The 13,234-nt window shown below is 36.7% G+C and overlaps 1 protein-coding gene across 1 annotated transcript in view; it reads right to left on the bottom strand.

Annotated features, from left to right (window-relative positions):
- Nucleotides 1-8,402: 8,402 nt before the first annotated feature.
- Nucleotides 8,403-13,234, bottom strand: part of LOC150078934 (enoyl-CoA hydratase, mitochondrial-like) — a 59,250-nt gene continuing 54,418 nt past the window's right edge. Inside the window, exon 8 of the mRNA XM_090383972.1 lies at nt 8,403-8,552. Within this exon, the coding sequence (XP_090240098.1) occupies nt 8,487-8,552 (66 nt within the window). The 3' untranslated portion in view covers nt 8,403-8,486. The remainder of the gene's footprint in view (nt 8,553-13,234) is intronic.

Genomic DNA, 13,234 nt, shown 5'->3' with positions numbered 1-13,234 from the left:
TTATTATTTGACTTAGTTTTATATAATGTATGGAAGACATGTAATGGCGAAATCCATGTATAAACTTTGGTTTAGATAGTGGTGTAACCAATACCATCTTGAGCTTATCAATTCCATTAATTATTATGGAAAATAGGAACTGACTGCTTGAGAGCTTTCACAGTGGGTGCAGTGGATTGTGTTGATGCTCTCTTCCAAGGTATGAAAAAAAAACTGGTCGAGAAATATTTGCTATTGCATGGGAGGTGTATTCATGGCTTTCTCAATTAATCACTTTTGGGAGAGGGTGGCATGGTTTCCCCCCCAGAAAATCGTTTTGCCTCCCCCCCACCACAAATAAGCAAACCGAAATGTCTTTACAGACATGATATATACCAACCCCTCATGGCCTATTTTCTTTATGTATATTCCAAATCAGAAGTTAACAATCAGTGTCTCGAAGCTAAAAATCTAGAGTTCTTAGCTGAATTTAAATATGATGCTTTTTTTTAATTCCACTAAAGTAATCTACTGTAGGCAATTTTTTGTCCTGTGATATTATCAGTGAGTTTCCCTAGTGTCACAGAAATAATATAATCCTTCTCAATAGCACTGCTGTTAATTAGTAGTGCTGTATCATTAACCATATGTCAGTTCCAGCAAAAGTTAACTAAATAGCTTTTTAAAAGCTAGAGACAACTTTTTTATAATAGGTCAATAGCTTGCCAGCCTCAGTGTTTGTCTTTCACTGGTTTCTACTGATCATGACTGATAGCTTATTGTCAGTCAAATCAATGTGACATATACGTTATGATGCAAAGTGATATCACAGAAGTTGTATCTATTAAATAAAGTCAAGTTGCCCGAAATAGGATAATTATAGGTTAGCTTTTAGTTAAGCATTTAGGAAGTAACACTCGATGATCACTTAAATGTGACCACCTACCACCATTCGCATGCATAACAGCCACTATTGCCTTAAGCACTGCCTTTTTTTTTTTTTTTTTATGAAAACCCCAAACACGAGAGGTATTAGGACCTATAGTACTTAATGCCGTGCTTGGGTTGAGAAGACGAAAGAAGGTATTTGTTGACATTAGACTTGAACTTCTGTACACTCTAATTTTCGAGAAATACGGATGAAGGAAGGTTGTTCCAGAAAATGGCGGTTGAATGAATAAACGAGGAAGATGAAAAGTTGGACAGTAAATGGATGTTGGCGGCACGTGTTCGGACTGTTTTGAAAGAGAGAGCGGGAATTATAGAAGCTAATTCAGAAGAACAGTGCCCATGGAAGTATCTGTAGAAAAGGCATGCAGCAGAAACAGTACGTCTATGAGACAGCGAGTGGAGAGACTCAGTTAGAGAGGAGTCATTAATTAACCTAACTGCCATTTTCTGAATGGAATCTAGAAGCCTAAGAGAGGTTTTGGGGGCACCGCCCCAGATGTGGGAACAATATTCCATGGTAGGGCGGATTTGCGATTTGTACAGAGTGAACGGCTGTTTGGAAGAAAAGTAACGCCCGGAGCGAAAGAGAAAACCAAGTTTTTTTAGATGTAGAGGAAGCAATATTTGTAATGTGCTTGTGCCAAGACAGAAGTCAGGTTAATCCCCAAAAGAGATATATCACTTTGCCTAGAAATCGTAGTGTCACCAAAGATAAGCATAGGAGCTGAAGAATCTTTTTTGCGAGATATAAGACAAGACTGAGTTTTAGAAGGATTGAAATCAACCAGGTTGTCTTTACCCCACTGGAGAATTACCTGGAGATCGCATTTAAGGAATTGGTAGCGAATATTCGAGAAGTTGAAGCTGATGAAGCAGGTCAAGGTTTCTCAAAATGGAAAGTGGAATGCAATGTGCTATCATCGGCAAAACTATGGATAGGATTTCCAGTCAGTGGAAGAAGGTCATTAATATACAAGAGGAAAAGAGTGAGGGAAAGAACTGAACCTTGGGGGCACCAGCCTTAGTGGAGAAGTTAGAAGACAGAGCCATCTACCATCACCCTCAATGAGCGATCAGAGAGAAAACTGGATAACCAATTACAAACAACAGTTGGCAAACTATAAGATGGAAGCTTGTTTAGAAGAGCTTTGTGCCAAACACGATCGAAAGCCTTTGAAATGTCAAGAGCAACTACTTGTGTTTCACCGAACTTTTTCATTGAATTTGTCCATAAATGGGTAATACAAGCCAGAATATCACCAGTGGATTGACACTGACGGAATCCATACTTGCGATCGTTGATCGGATGGAAGGTTTCTAGGTAGTTTAAGAGTTGGCGGTTAATTGATTTCTCCATTAATTTAAAAAGAGTAGAAGTAATTGCGATGGGAGGGATTTGTCACCCTTTTTAGGAACTGGCTGGCTGGATGTGAGCAAATTTCCAAGCAGAAGGAAAAACATCTTTGGAATAAGAAAGTGAAAAAAGGTGGCAAAGAACAGGTGTAAGTTCAGGAGCAGAGGTTTTGAGAACAAGTGGAGAAATACCATCAGGACCTGGAGCTTTCTTAGCATCAAGATTCCTCAAAATCCTTCTGACATCCTTTTGACGGAAGCCATAGGAGGCATTGAATGGAGCGTGTTGGAAATGGTGGGAGGTGTTTTACCAAGATTAATACACCAGTTGAAGAAAAATGGGATGCTAGCAGGTGAGCTTTATCCTTGGCTGAAGTGACAATAGAACTATCTGGTTTTGACAGAGGTGGGCAAAAGTTGCAGCCAATAGCTTTGCAAGACACCAGAATTCTCAGCTACCATTAGGGCAAGAAGCAAGTTTTTTTTACTCTCAGCATGTTCGAAATCTAGTTTGGACTGACTAATTACTGCTTTACAATTGTTATGTAGGGAGAAAATGAAACTGAAGAATTGGAAACAGGCCAATTACGATATGCAACGTTCTTCTCTTTAACAGCCTTAGCACATTTATTGGAAAACCAAGGTTTAGATAAAGGACGAGATTTTAACGTGGAGTGTGGAATAAAGGATTCCATTCCTACAAGAATAATTTCACTGACACGATCTAAGCAAACAATGACATTAGAAGTTGAAACAATAATCCGACCAAGGAAAAATCTGTGCAAGGTCATTAGTAATTGCAAAAGCCTCAGCATCTTGACCAGCTGGGTCGGTGTGACTAGAAAACGGAAGCCAGCTGGAGTTGCGAACATTAAAATTACTACCTCACTGTTAGTAGTCAAATTGCAAAGAGAGGAAATCAAAGAACTCCAAGTGATTAGTGGAGTTGGGAGAATGGTAGAGACAACAGATGAATTTGACACAATGAGGTAGAGAGATTTTAAGTCAGAAGATCGAAAAGAAGAGGTTCCAAATTACGAAGTCTCTGACAGGGAATATCGGAACGGACATATGCACAAATGCCAACTTTTGAGGCGAAAGGAATCAAACAATGAATAATTTGGGCAACAGATGAGCAGTAGTTGAATCAACCGATAAAAATTCTGTCAGAAAAAGAACATAGGGTTTGGCAGACTGCAAGTGGAAATCGAGATTAGAATTGAGACCACGTATATTTGTGAAATGAACCAGGATGTGTTTCGGAGGCTTAGATCTTTTAGCAGATAAGTTTACTCTATTAGTTTTGACAATTAATGGTATATGAAGTAATGAAATTTTTAGATATGGTGTACACATGGTAAGAATATACCCAGATCCTTGACATAACATGACCTCGACAATGCCCCCTGCGTACACACTACTCGGAATCTCTCCAGTCATTATCTGGCAGAGCAGAGGTAGCAAGATTATACAGTAGTTGATCCGGAAGCCTCCTAGTTACCAGTAGGTTCTGTTTGTTTTATTAACTAGCTGCTGGCCTGCGAACACCGTTTTAGAGCTGTACCCTCGAAATGTAAGGAAGATTAGATCTCATGATTTTCCACATAACCTCAAAAGTCATCAGTCATACTGCATGATGGAAGAGATGGGGACTCCACTAGATATTTGAAGATGTCTGTAGGGCTCTGCAGCCATGCTGCTTGCAAGGCTTTCCAATGTTGGAATAGATGACTAAGTGTCCACAAGCCTCACTTCCCATTCCAAAACATCCCACAGTTGATCAATTGGATTGAGGTCAAGCAAATCTAGAGGCTAATCAATATGGCACATATCTTCACTCTTCTGCAAATCAGTCTCTCACAGTGCAGGCCCGTGAGCGAGTGGTTTGAGGCACATTACTGTTTTGGAAGGTTCCATTTCTGTTCAGTTAAAAATGCAGCATTGCAGAGTGCACATGGTCGCTAAGAACTCCTGGCAGACCTTGTCCGTGAAATATTGACACACCAGCAGTCAGTTCTTGCCAGCAAAATATGCCCCAACTACCACCATTTGCCTGGATAGTGGACACTACATGCTATGGATCTGTGGACTCATGTTGCTTGTGCCACAAGTGAAGGCATCCATTGGCATGTTATACCAGGTATTTGGATTCATCTGACCAGCACCTTCATTTCCAGTTCTCTGGTGTCTAACTAGCATGTTGTTGACACCACAGCATTCACCACCGAAAATCAGCAGTCTTGGGTTGTCTGCTGTGGAACTCCTATATTTGACTGTGTGGCGCATCCTCATTTGGGACATTGTTCTTGCATTCCCCATATTATATTGCCATTTAAATTGTCAATGACCTGCTGTTGAGCCCATACAACCACTGCACCCACCTTACATAATCCTTTATGCTTTTAGTGGGAAGTGGTTTGACCCATTATATACCATTCTTTGTACACCTTAACCACAGTGGGCTGTGAGTATCCAACAAGATGTGCCATTTCTGATACGGAAGCATCTGACACACACACACACACAAGCTCCTATAATCATACCCTTTTGAAACTGTGGTATCTCTACTACATCCCATAACTGCTGCCTTATCACTTCAGCTTGCATGACCAGATACAAATTACCACTGCTCTTATGTATAAAGCTGTTCAGCTTTTTATACTGCAAGCTATGCAGTGCAGTTACGGATGGGGTGGTCACAATTCAGTGATCACTGAGTGCATAATATTGTCTTATAAATGTATAGTAGATTTGCCTATTCTGGTGATGCTAATAGAATTTAATTGAAATATCCTCTATATATATATATATATATATATATATATATATATATATATATATAAAAAATCCACCTGATACTTTTGTTAGCAGTTAAGAATAGATATTATTTGGTCTACACAGTATTAGATGGAAAGCAGCACATTGTTAAAATGGATTTTATTTGTGGTGACAGTATTTTATCTTCTGAATCTATTCAAATATCTATTTTGTCCTATTCACTGTAGGATAAGGAAGTTTGCCAAATTAATTTCGAAGTCATTATTGGTTTCACAAATAGTTATTTTTTACAAATCACACTTGGCATCAAAAACTTTTGTGAAGTTCACTGCCCACCAGAACTTCAAAGTGTAGATCTAGTGTCTAGAATGTGAGCACTTGCTATTTGTTTACAGATATGCAACCCAAAAATCTGTCAGAAAAATGATTTTACAATCATTTTTCTGACAAATGTGATTTTACATGATTGATAGGCAAGTCATGTCAATGTGATTTTACAATCACATTGACATGACTTGCCTATCAATCAGCCATTTGGATGAGTGGTGGACAAATTAGGTTGACATTCCCAAGGAGTCCTGGGAGTAACTTCAATGAATAAAATCAAGCAAAGTGACTGACTTGCAAATAATATCAAAGTGGCCACTGAGCAACCAAAAGAAAAGCAATTTGCTGACAAAACTGGAGACAGGTGATGGGCTATTGTGAACTGTGGCAAAGGCTTCTGAATGAAGTTTGCTGATCTTGGACAGAGACAACAGGTTTTTTTTTCTGTAAAACTAAGAGCAACAAAGGCTCAACATGTCCTAAATTTAAAAAGACAATAGAGTTACTTAATCTTTTAGCATTAGCAAAGGCACATGATGCAAGAAAGCAAGATTATATAGCATCAGCCAAAAAAAAAAAAAAAAAACTCCCTTATTTCACCCATCCACTCGCTCCACGTTTGTCAAGTTCTGCCTTGAATCTATTTAAGCTATCAACTTCTACAACGACAGATGGAAGTTTGTTTCAGCAATCAACCACCCGCTGGCTAAAGGCAAACTTCCGCACATCTATCCTACAACCGTCTTTCCTCAATTTGAATTTATGCCCTCTCAGGCAATTATTCTGAGCAAGAGGAAGAAATCCCATCCGCATTGAGCATGCTCAAACCATTCATGGCTTTATACACTTCGATCAGATCACCTCGCGGGTGCCTAGTCTCCAGCCACTGTAATTTGCAAAACTTGAGCCTTTCTTCGTAAGAGTAACCCTTTGTTCCATGAGCTACCCATGCACACCATCTGCACTGCTCAGAAATCTTCATATCTGCCTGCACAATTACCCCCCAGGTCCTTTTCGTTCTCTACCACTGTCAGTGTGGTACCACAGAGTTGATACATTACTCTGGGATTACTGCTTCCCATATGTAGTACTTTACATTGTCAATGTTAAACTTCATTTGCCACCTCTCAGCCCATCTGCTCAACTTTTCTAGGTCCTGTTGCAGCAGTGTACTGTCATTAGTGTCATTAACAACTCTGCCAACCTTCGTATCATCTGCAAACTTGGACATTAAGCCTGATACACCATCATCAATATCATTTATAAATACAGAAAACAACAATGGACCCAACAGTGAACCCTGAGGGACTCCACTAATAACATTAGTCCATGAAGAGCAGTGTCCATTGATTACCACTCTGTCTTCTCCCACTCAACCATCCCTTTATCCATAGCAGCAATTTGCCTCCAATGCCACACTGCTCCAATTTGTGCAGCAGTCTTCCATGTGCAACAGTATCAAAGGCTTTTCTAAGATCCAAATATACAGGGTTATTCAAAATGAAGTCCGGGGTTTCAGAATTTTTTTTTGGGAAAGTGCATGTGTCATAATCATTTGTAGCTATCTCGAAAGAACGCATAATATCTCAATTTTCGTTCCCACGCTCACGATGTTCGGTATGCTATATGGCTAACCACCAGATGGCATTGGACGCATACCACCGTTCATTTGCCTGTGATGCCTGTTTTGCTCTGTTGCGACATGGCTTCAGAATGTAATGAGAAAGCTTTTACTGTGTTGGAGTTTCATGTAAGTAAATCTGTTACCGTTGTGAAACACCACTTTGCTGACAGAGTGATTTTTTTCTGATGAATCGACCTTCCATTTGTCGGGGAAAGTGAATAAGCAGAATGTGCGATTTTGGGCGATTTCACTAAAGGCTCTCATATTGAACATTTATGAGGTATGTAAAAAAAACTTCATTACTATACTTGCATTCTGGAAATAATCCTATCTTCTTCCTATGTCTGCTCATGTGTGTACAGGAATTGTTTGAAACCCGGACTTCATTTTGAATAACCCTGTATATGATATCAAAGTTATTCTTTGCATCCAGTTTCTTTGTGACTACATCATAGTATCCAATCAAATTAGTCAGACAAGACTTAACAAACCCATGCTGTGTGTGTCCAACCTTTAACTGAAATCTTGTCTAGATGATCCTGCAATGCTTCTTTGGCCAGTGCCTCCATTAATTTCTCCCTGGAACAGAAGTTAAACTAACAGGTCTGTAATTACCTGTGTCTCCCTTTGATCCTCCTTTGTGGATTGGGGTCACATTTGCACATCTCCAGTCCATGGGTACCTCCCCTGAGTCCAGGGAAGCTCTCATAATTATGACTAAGGGTTTGTTTACTTCCTTTGCCGCCTCCTTTAATATAACTGGATAGATTCCATCCACCCCAGGTGTCTATCACATGTACTCTTGCACCCACCACCTTTTCTTCATAGGGTTCCTTCTCTACACAACTCTCTAAACCAGACTTATTTTAGACATGATTTTAAAACGATTTAAAATGATATAAATGTCGTTAAAATACTATTAAATGTGTTCAATTCTCTTAGTCCACGAATGATCAGACACCCACAGGATCACTGTTTCTGAAATTAGAAAAATCAGCCTGTAAGTTTTATGGTTGTTTATTAGCAGGAAGTTCCATCTTTCTGTTGACAATCTCTCCCATGGTTAGAACTGATGCACAGTGGGAAGCCTAGTAGTCTAGACTAGGGATATAGGTTATTGTCTTCTATAAACATTATGAACTTGTAGTTGGCTCTCTCTAGAGTCATTTGTGGTAAGGAGTTGCCCATTCATACAGATCATCAGTACTTAAATCATTCTGCCAAATGTTCTGATTCGTTGTACTATTTTGGTATAACTGATCAGATGTGACTTTATTATACTATTACTGAAAGTTTTTCAGGTTAACTATGTATATTTTGTACAGCAATTAATATGCACATATTGTATAGTCAGGGAAACTGCATTACATAAAATTATAAATAAACAAAGTACTACTAAAATAAGTTTTATTGCAATATTACATGAAATCCATTCGATTATGATTCAGTCACATGATATTTGATCCAAAAGCATTTAGCTATCAGTAAAATTTGGCTTCCTCTTTTCAGCAAATGCACTCATACCTTCCTTTTGATCTTTCTGAAATTAAATAAATGTATAATATAATGACATATATGTAATAAATAATGCCACAAATGTAATAAACAAATGAAAAAAAGATATTTAGACTTGCAAGTTGTTCTGAATAGTTCTAATTTCATTACAATCTGAAAAAAGATAAGTTTCCTGAACAGATCACAATGATAGTACAGATCAATACTTCTGGATCATCAGCCTTCCACTAACTGACTGCAAACTTCCTTTTCATAGCCAGAGTACACTATAATTGAGGAGAACAGTACCCATAAAAATATCTTAAAAAAAAAAAAAGCATGCAGCAGACATGGAATGGCCACGTGACAGAGATTTTAATTAATCTCACTGAACTATGCCCTTTTTGGACAGAGTTTGAAGTACCACTCCAGAAGCAGGAACTGTATTCTATGATAGGAATCAGTTTGAGATCTATACCAAGTCAAAAACTGTTCAGAAGAGTAATAACAAGAGTGAAAGAGAAAAATCTATCCCCCCCCAGTACCAAGGAAGCAATATTTGGGATAGACATGTGACAAAGTTAGAAGTAAAGGTTAATCTGAATAAAGAAATACATGAACTTGTTTAGAAATCAGAGTTTTGTTGAAAGTGGGTATAGAAACAGCAGAATGTTTGGAAACAAAGAAGACACTACTGAGTTTTAGGATTGTAGTTAACTACTGTATTTTCTGGTCCATAAGAAACTTTTTTTTTTAATACTAGCAAATGTCTAAAATTCACCCTCATCTTGTGATCTGAAGGTACTAAGTGCAAGCAGTGATATTTTTTACCTCTAGCTGTGGCTAGAGAAAGTATGGTCAAAACATGCAGGCAGTAACCTGAAAAGTCTAACTCTTTAAGTGTGTGACCAGTTCAAGTTGCATGTAATGGAAGCAACAAAAAAGATGGTTCGCAAATTAAACAGAATTTGCTCTGATTGCAGTCCTCAGCCAACAGGATCAATTCAACAACAATTAACGTACTCTTTAAAGAATTCATGTGAAAGGAGTAGACCAAATGCACAAAGCTACCAAATTGCAATTTGACACCAACAATATAAGTGTGCGAATGGGTAAAAATTTGTGGGACTTGATGAAACCTGGAGTCCATCATTTAGGTAACTGGTAGTGGACAGATATTGGAGAGGTCGTAGCTGTTTGAGAAACTTCAAAAAGGAAGGAAGAATATAGTGTGTATCATCACAAACTATGGACTGGATTTCTAATCAGTGGAAGGAGGTCACTGATATACAGTGGGAGAACAAAACCTTGGGCAATCCAGCAATTAGGTGAGAAGTTCAAGACAGAGCTAGAGCTATCTACCAGCACCAAGTAGAGTTTGCTTCAATATTTGTTATCCAAAGATATTTATTTCCTCATTTGTAATATGGTCTTGCTATTTCTTCCATCTGTTAGTTTCCCATTTTTGATGATTCTAATTTTTGATAAATTGCTTTATTTTGTATCCAGCTCTATAGGTCCACAGACTGTGGACCAATAGAGCTGGATACTTGCTGGCTGTGATCCTGGAGTAACATGTGCAGACACAAATTCACACATTGCAGGATTGAGCCTATATGCTGCCCACAAAGTGCACTGTCCATTGTTAGCTGCTGCTATTTTAGCTGAAATAAAACAGTTACAATGGAGTTGTAACCTTCTAGTTTCAACCATCCAGAGTATAAATGGCTATTTATTTAAAGACCCTACCTTAGATACAGGAAATGGCATTCAGTAATACCAAACAGCAGAAACAATATCCATAAAGACTATACTTAATTTCCAACTTTTTATAATAAAAATAGTGTATATACAGGCAGTTCTCGCTTTAAGAGTTCCTGGTTTTAAGAGGTGTTTTTTTTTTTTTTTTTTTCCAAGTATCGACAAAATCGAAAATATGAACATTAATTGCAAAAAAACAGAGAAAAAGAATGTTAAACATTCATAAATACCGCATTTCAAACCACGTTTGTAGCTATACAATACAGTGTACCCTGCTTTACAATATTAATCCAGAGACACCATCGTATTGTGAAAATATCGTAATGTCAACCCAATAACACATTGTTTTTTGGTAATTTATTCCACGACCTTGGAAGTTGAAATTTTTGCTATATAACTCTCTAAAAGGTTGTTTTTTATAGTATAAATTGTATTAGTTACCAATTCAAATCATTAAAATGCACTACACTTTCATCGTTATCGTATGTTATAAGAACCAATTTTGAATGGCTTTGTGATATTTTTCTAAAGCACATTTCTGGAGGTAACGAACAACCAGAAAACAAAAACAATTTGCACTTTCCGGTTTATTGGGCTTTTCTGTTAGTGCATCTAATTATAAATGGGTAGTAAACTCTATGTTATTGCATTTGCGAAAATACTGATAGCTGGAGTTGTGGTTTTTTATGTTATTATGGTGAAATGTGTTTCCCCTTTATTGAAATCTTCAATTGTATAAAAAATATAAAATTTCAGAATCTATTCTTCATTCATTTTTTTTTTTTTTTTTTTTAAAGCTTCGCAAACTTGTTACTCATGCAAATCATGTTAGTTGCAATTTGTGTGTTCCGTTAAAAAATGCTTATGCATGCTATTGAAATTTATAAAGAAAAGATTATCTTGGAAACAAATGCCTCTTGATGCATTTCTGAAGAAGACTCGTCGTTGTGCAACAAACCAACGAGTGCTGAGCCAATAATGAGTGATCAACGAGTGTGCATTTAGTCGATGATGATATGACTTACAAATGTTAAAGAATGTTTATTCAAACATTCTTTAACATTTGTAAGTCATAAATAATTTCTTTATTATTATAATTTGCTTGATTTTACAGGCTAAGTTTCCATTTCTTTGCATAAATCAATCATTGTTTAAACAAACTAATTAGTTAACTAATTTCATTGTTGAGAATGTAACCCCTATTTTTAACATTGTCTATGGTATTTAATTCCCGTTTTACGAGTTCTCACTTTACGAGCACACGTTAGGAATGAATTAACTTGTAAAGTCGAGAACTACCTATATATATACGAAAAATATGGCAAGCCAGGTGAAGAACATAACTTAAACAAGTATGTAATGGCAGGTGGGGCAAAGTAAATTGAGATAATGAGTGTTGCAGAAGAAATATGCTCCCAATGTAATTTAGAAACAATGCCAATTAATCTTGTGGTCCCCCTAGATAGCACCAGGTACAATTATGTCAAATATCACTACAAAGAGAGACAAAAACCAACCACAACTACATTACCAATGGAACGAAACATGAAATAAAACAACAACCATTGTGCCCCAACTTCTCCGAAGGACACAAAGCCAATAATGGCAGTGGAATTTCTACATTTAAAACATTAAACAAATCAATGCATTGCTAACTTGACCGATACCCCCATCAATCTGCCAATGCAACAGACCTGAGCACTCAGTTGTTGGTGGTTTTATGGTGCAACAGCAGCTAAGGCCATTATGTGCCACAGAGCACTCAGATGGCAGCACTAAATCACTGACAAAGCAACAGTTAAATAGGAATACATCCAGAAGAAATTCAGCTATAGATGGAAATATGAGCAGTGTGATAACATCGTGACTCCCTACTAACCATATAGCATAACATAAAAATAATTAAATAGGCAATAAAGAAAATAAGTACAGCAAACATTGGTGGCTGCAAAGCATTCCCCATCATGTGGAAATTTAATTTAAATAAATTAAAATATGCCAGTTGTATGGTAAGCCAAGCAAGTAAGTAAGTAAAGAACAGAAAGTAAACCATATGTAACATAGCAACAAACTATTTTATGTTTGTTTCCTTCTGTTGGTCATGTTGTTGCGGTTGGTTTTCATCTGTCTGTAGTGATATTTGAGGTAATTTAGACCTGGTGCTGTTGAGGGAGTACTGCTAAATTTTAATTAATTGGCATTTCTTCTAAATTATATTAAGAGCATATTTCTTCTGCAACACCCATTATCTCTATTTATTTCAGCCTCTATCTTATGTTTCTCTTTTCTTTCTATTCATTACTTACTTGGCTTGCCATATGATTAGCATCTTACATTTAAAAATTGTTTTTGCAGCATGTGGTATCTTTACAGACACAGATGTTTGCTGTACTGATTTTTTCTATTTTTCTTACTTTATTATTTTCTTTGTCTATTTAAAGTTTTTTTTTTTTTTATATATATATATATATATAAATAAATAAATAAATTTTTTTTATTAACTCTCTGACAGGAGAAAAATTTCCTTCTAACCAACAGATGTCTTGTGATAAAGCATATTTTATAACCTTAAAATCAAGCATGAAAAAATTTTAAATCTTTTTACTTTTCAACACCACCCTTTATTTTCAGTCTATCACAAACATAATGTGAGTAATCCATGTTTTTTACATTAAAAATGAATATTTAATTTTTTTAAAAATAAAACAAGTGTTTCTATTGGGAGACATGGATGAAAGATGGTAACACACTTCAGTTATTGGACAAGAAAGATGCTGCAGTTTTAAATTCATTTTAAAATACTGGATAATATGTATTAATAGGCTTAAAGAAACGCTTAGTTTTATTATTATTTTTTTATGGCCAAACCACTTCATTTACAACACGATTAACAATGCAGTTTGATTGGAAACAGTAATTGAGGAATTCATAAATTGACATTTATGTCACTTGTATAGATTTTGCCTA

This window comes from Mastigoproctus giganteus, chromosome 10 (assembly GCF_048544385.1).
Source record: "Mastigoproctus giganteus isolate SK-2022 chromosome 10, ASM4854438v1, whole genome shotgun sequence".
NCBI classification, from domain to species: Eukaryota; Metazoa; Arthropoda; class Arachnida; order Uropygi; family Thelyphonidae; genus Mastigoproctus; species Mastigoproctus giganteus.
This window is presented reverse-complemented; position numbering and strand designations above follow the sequence as displayed.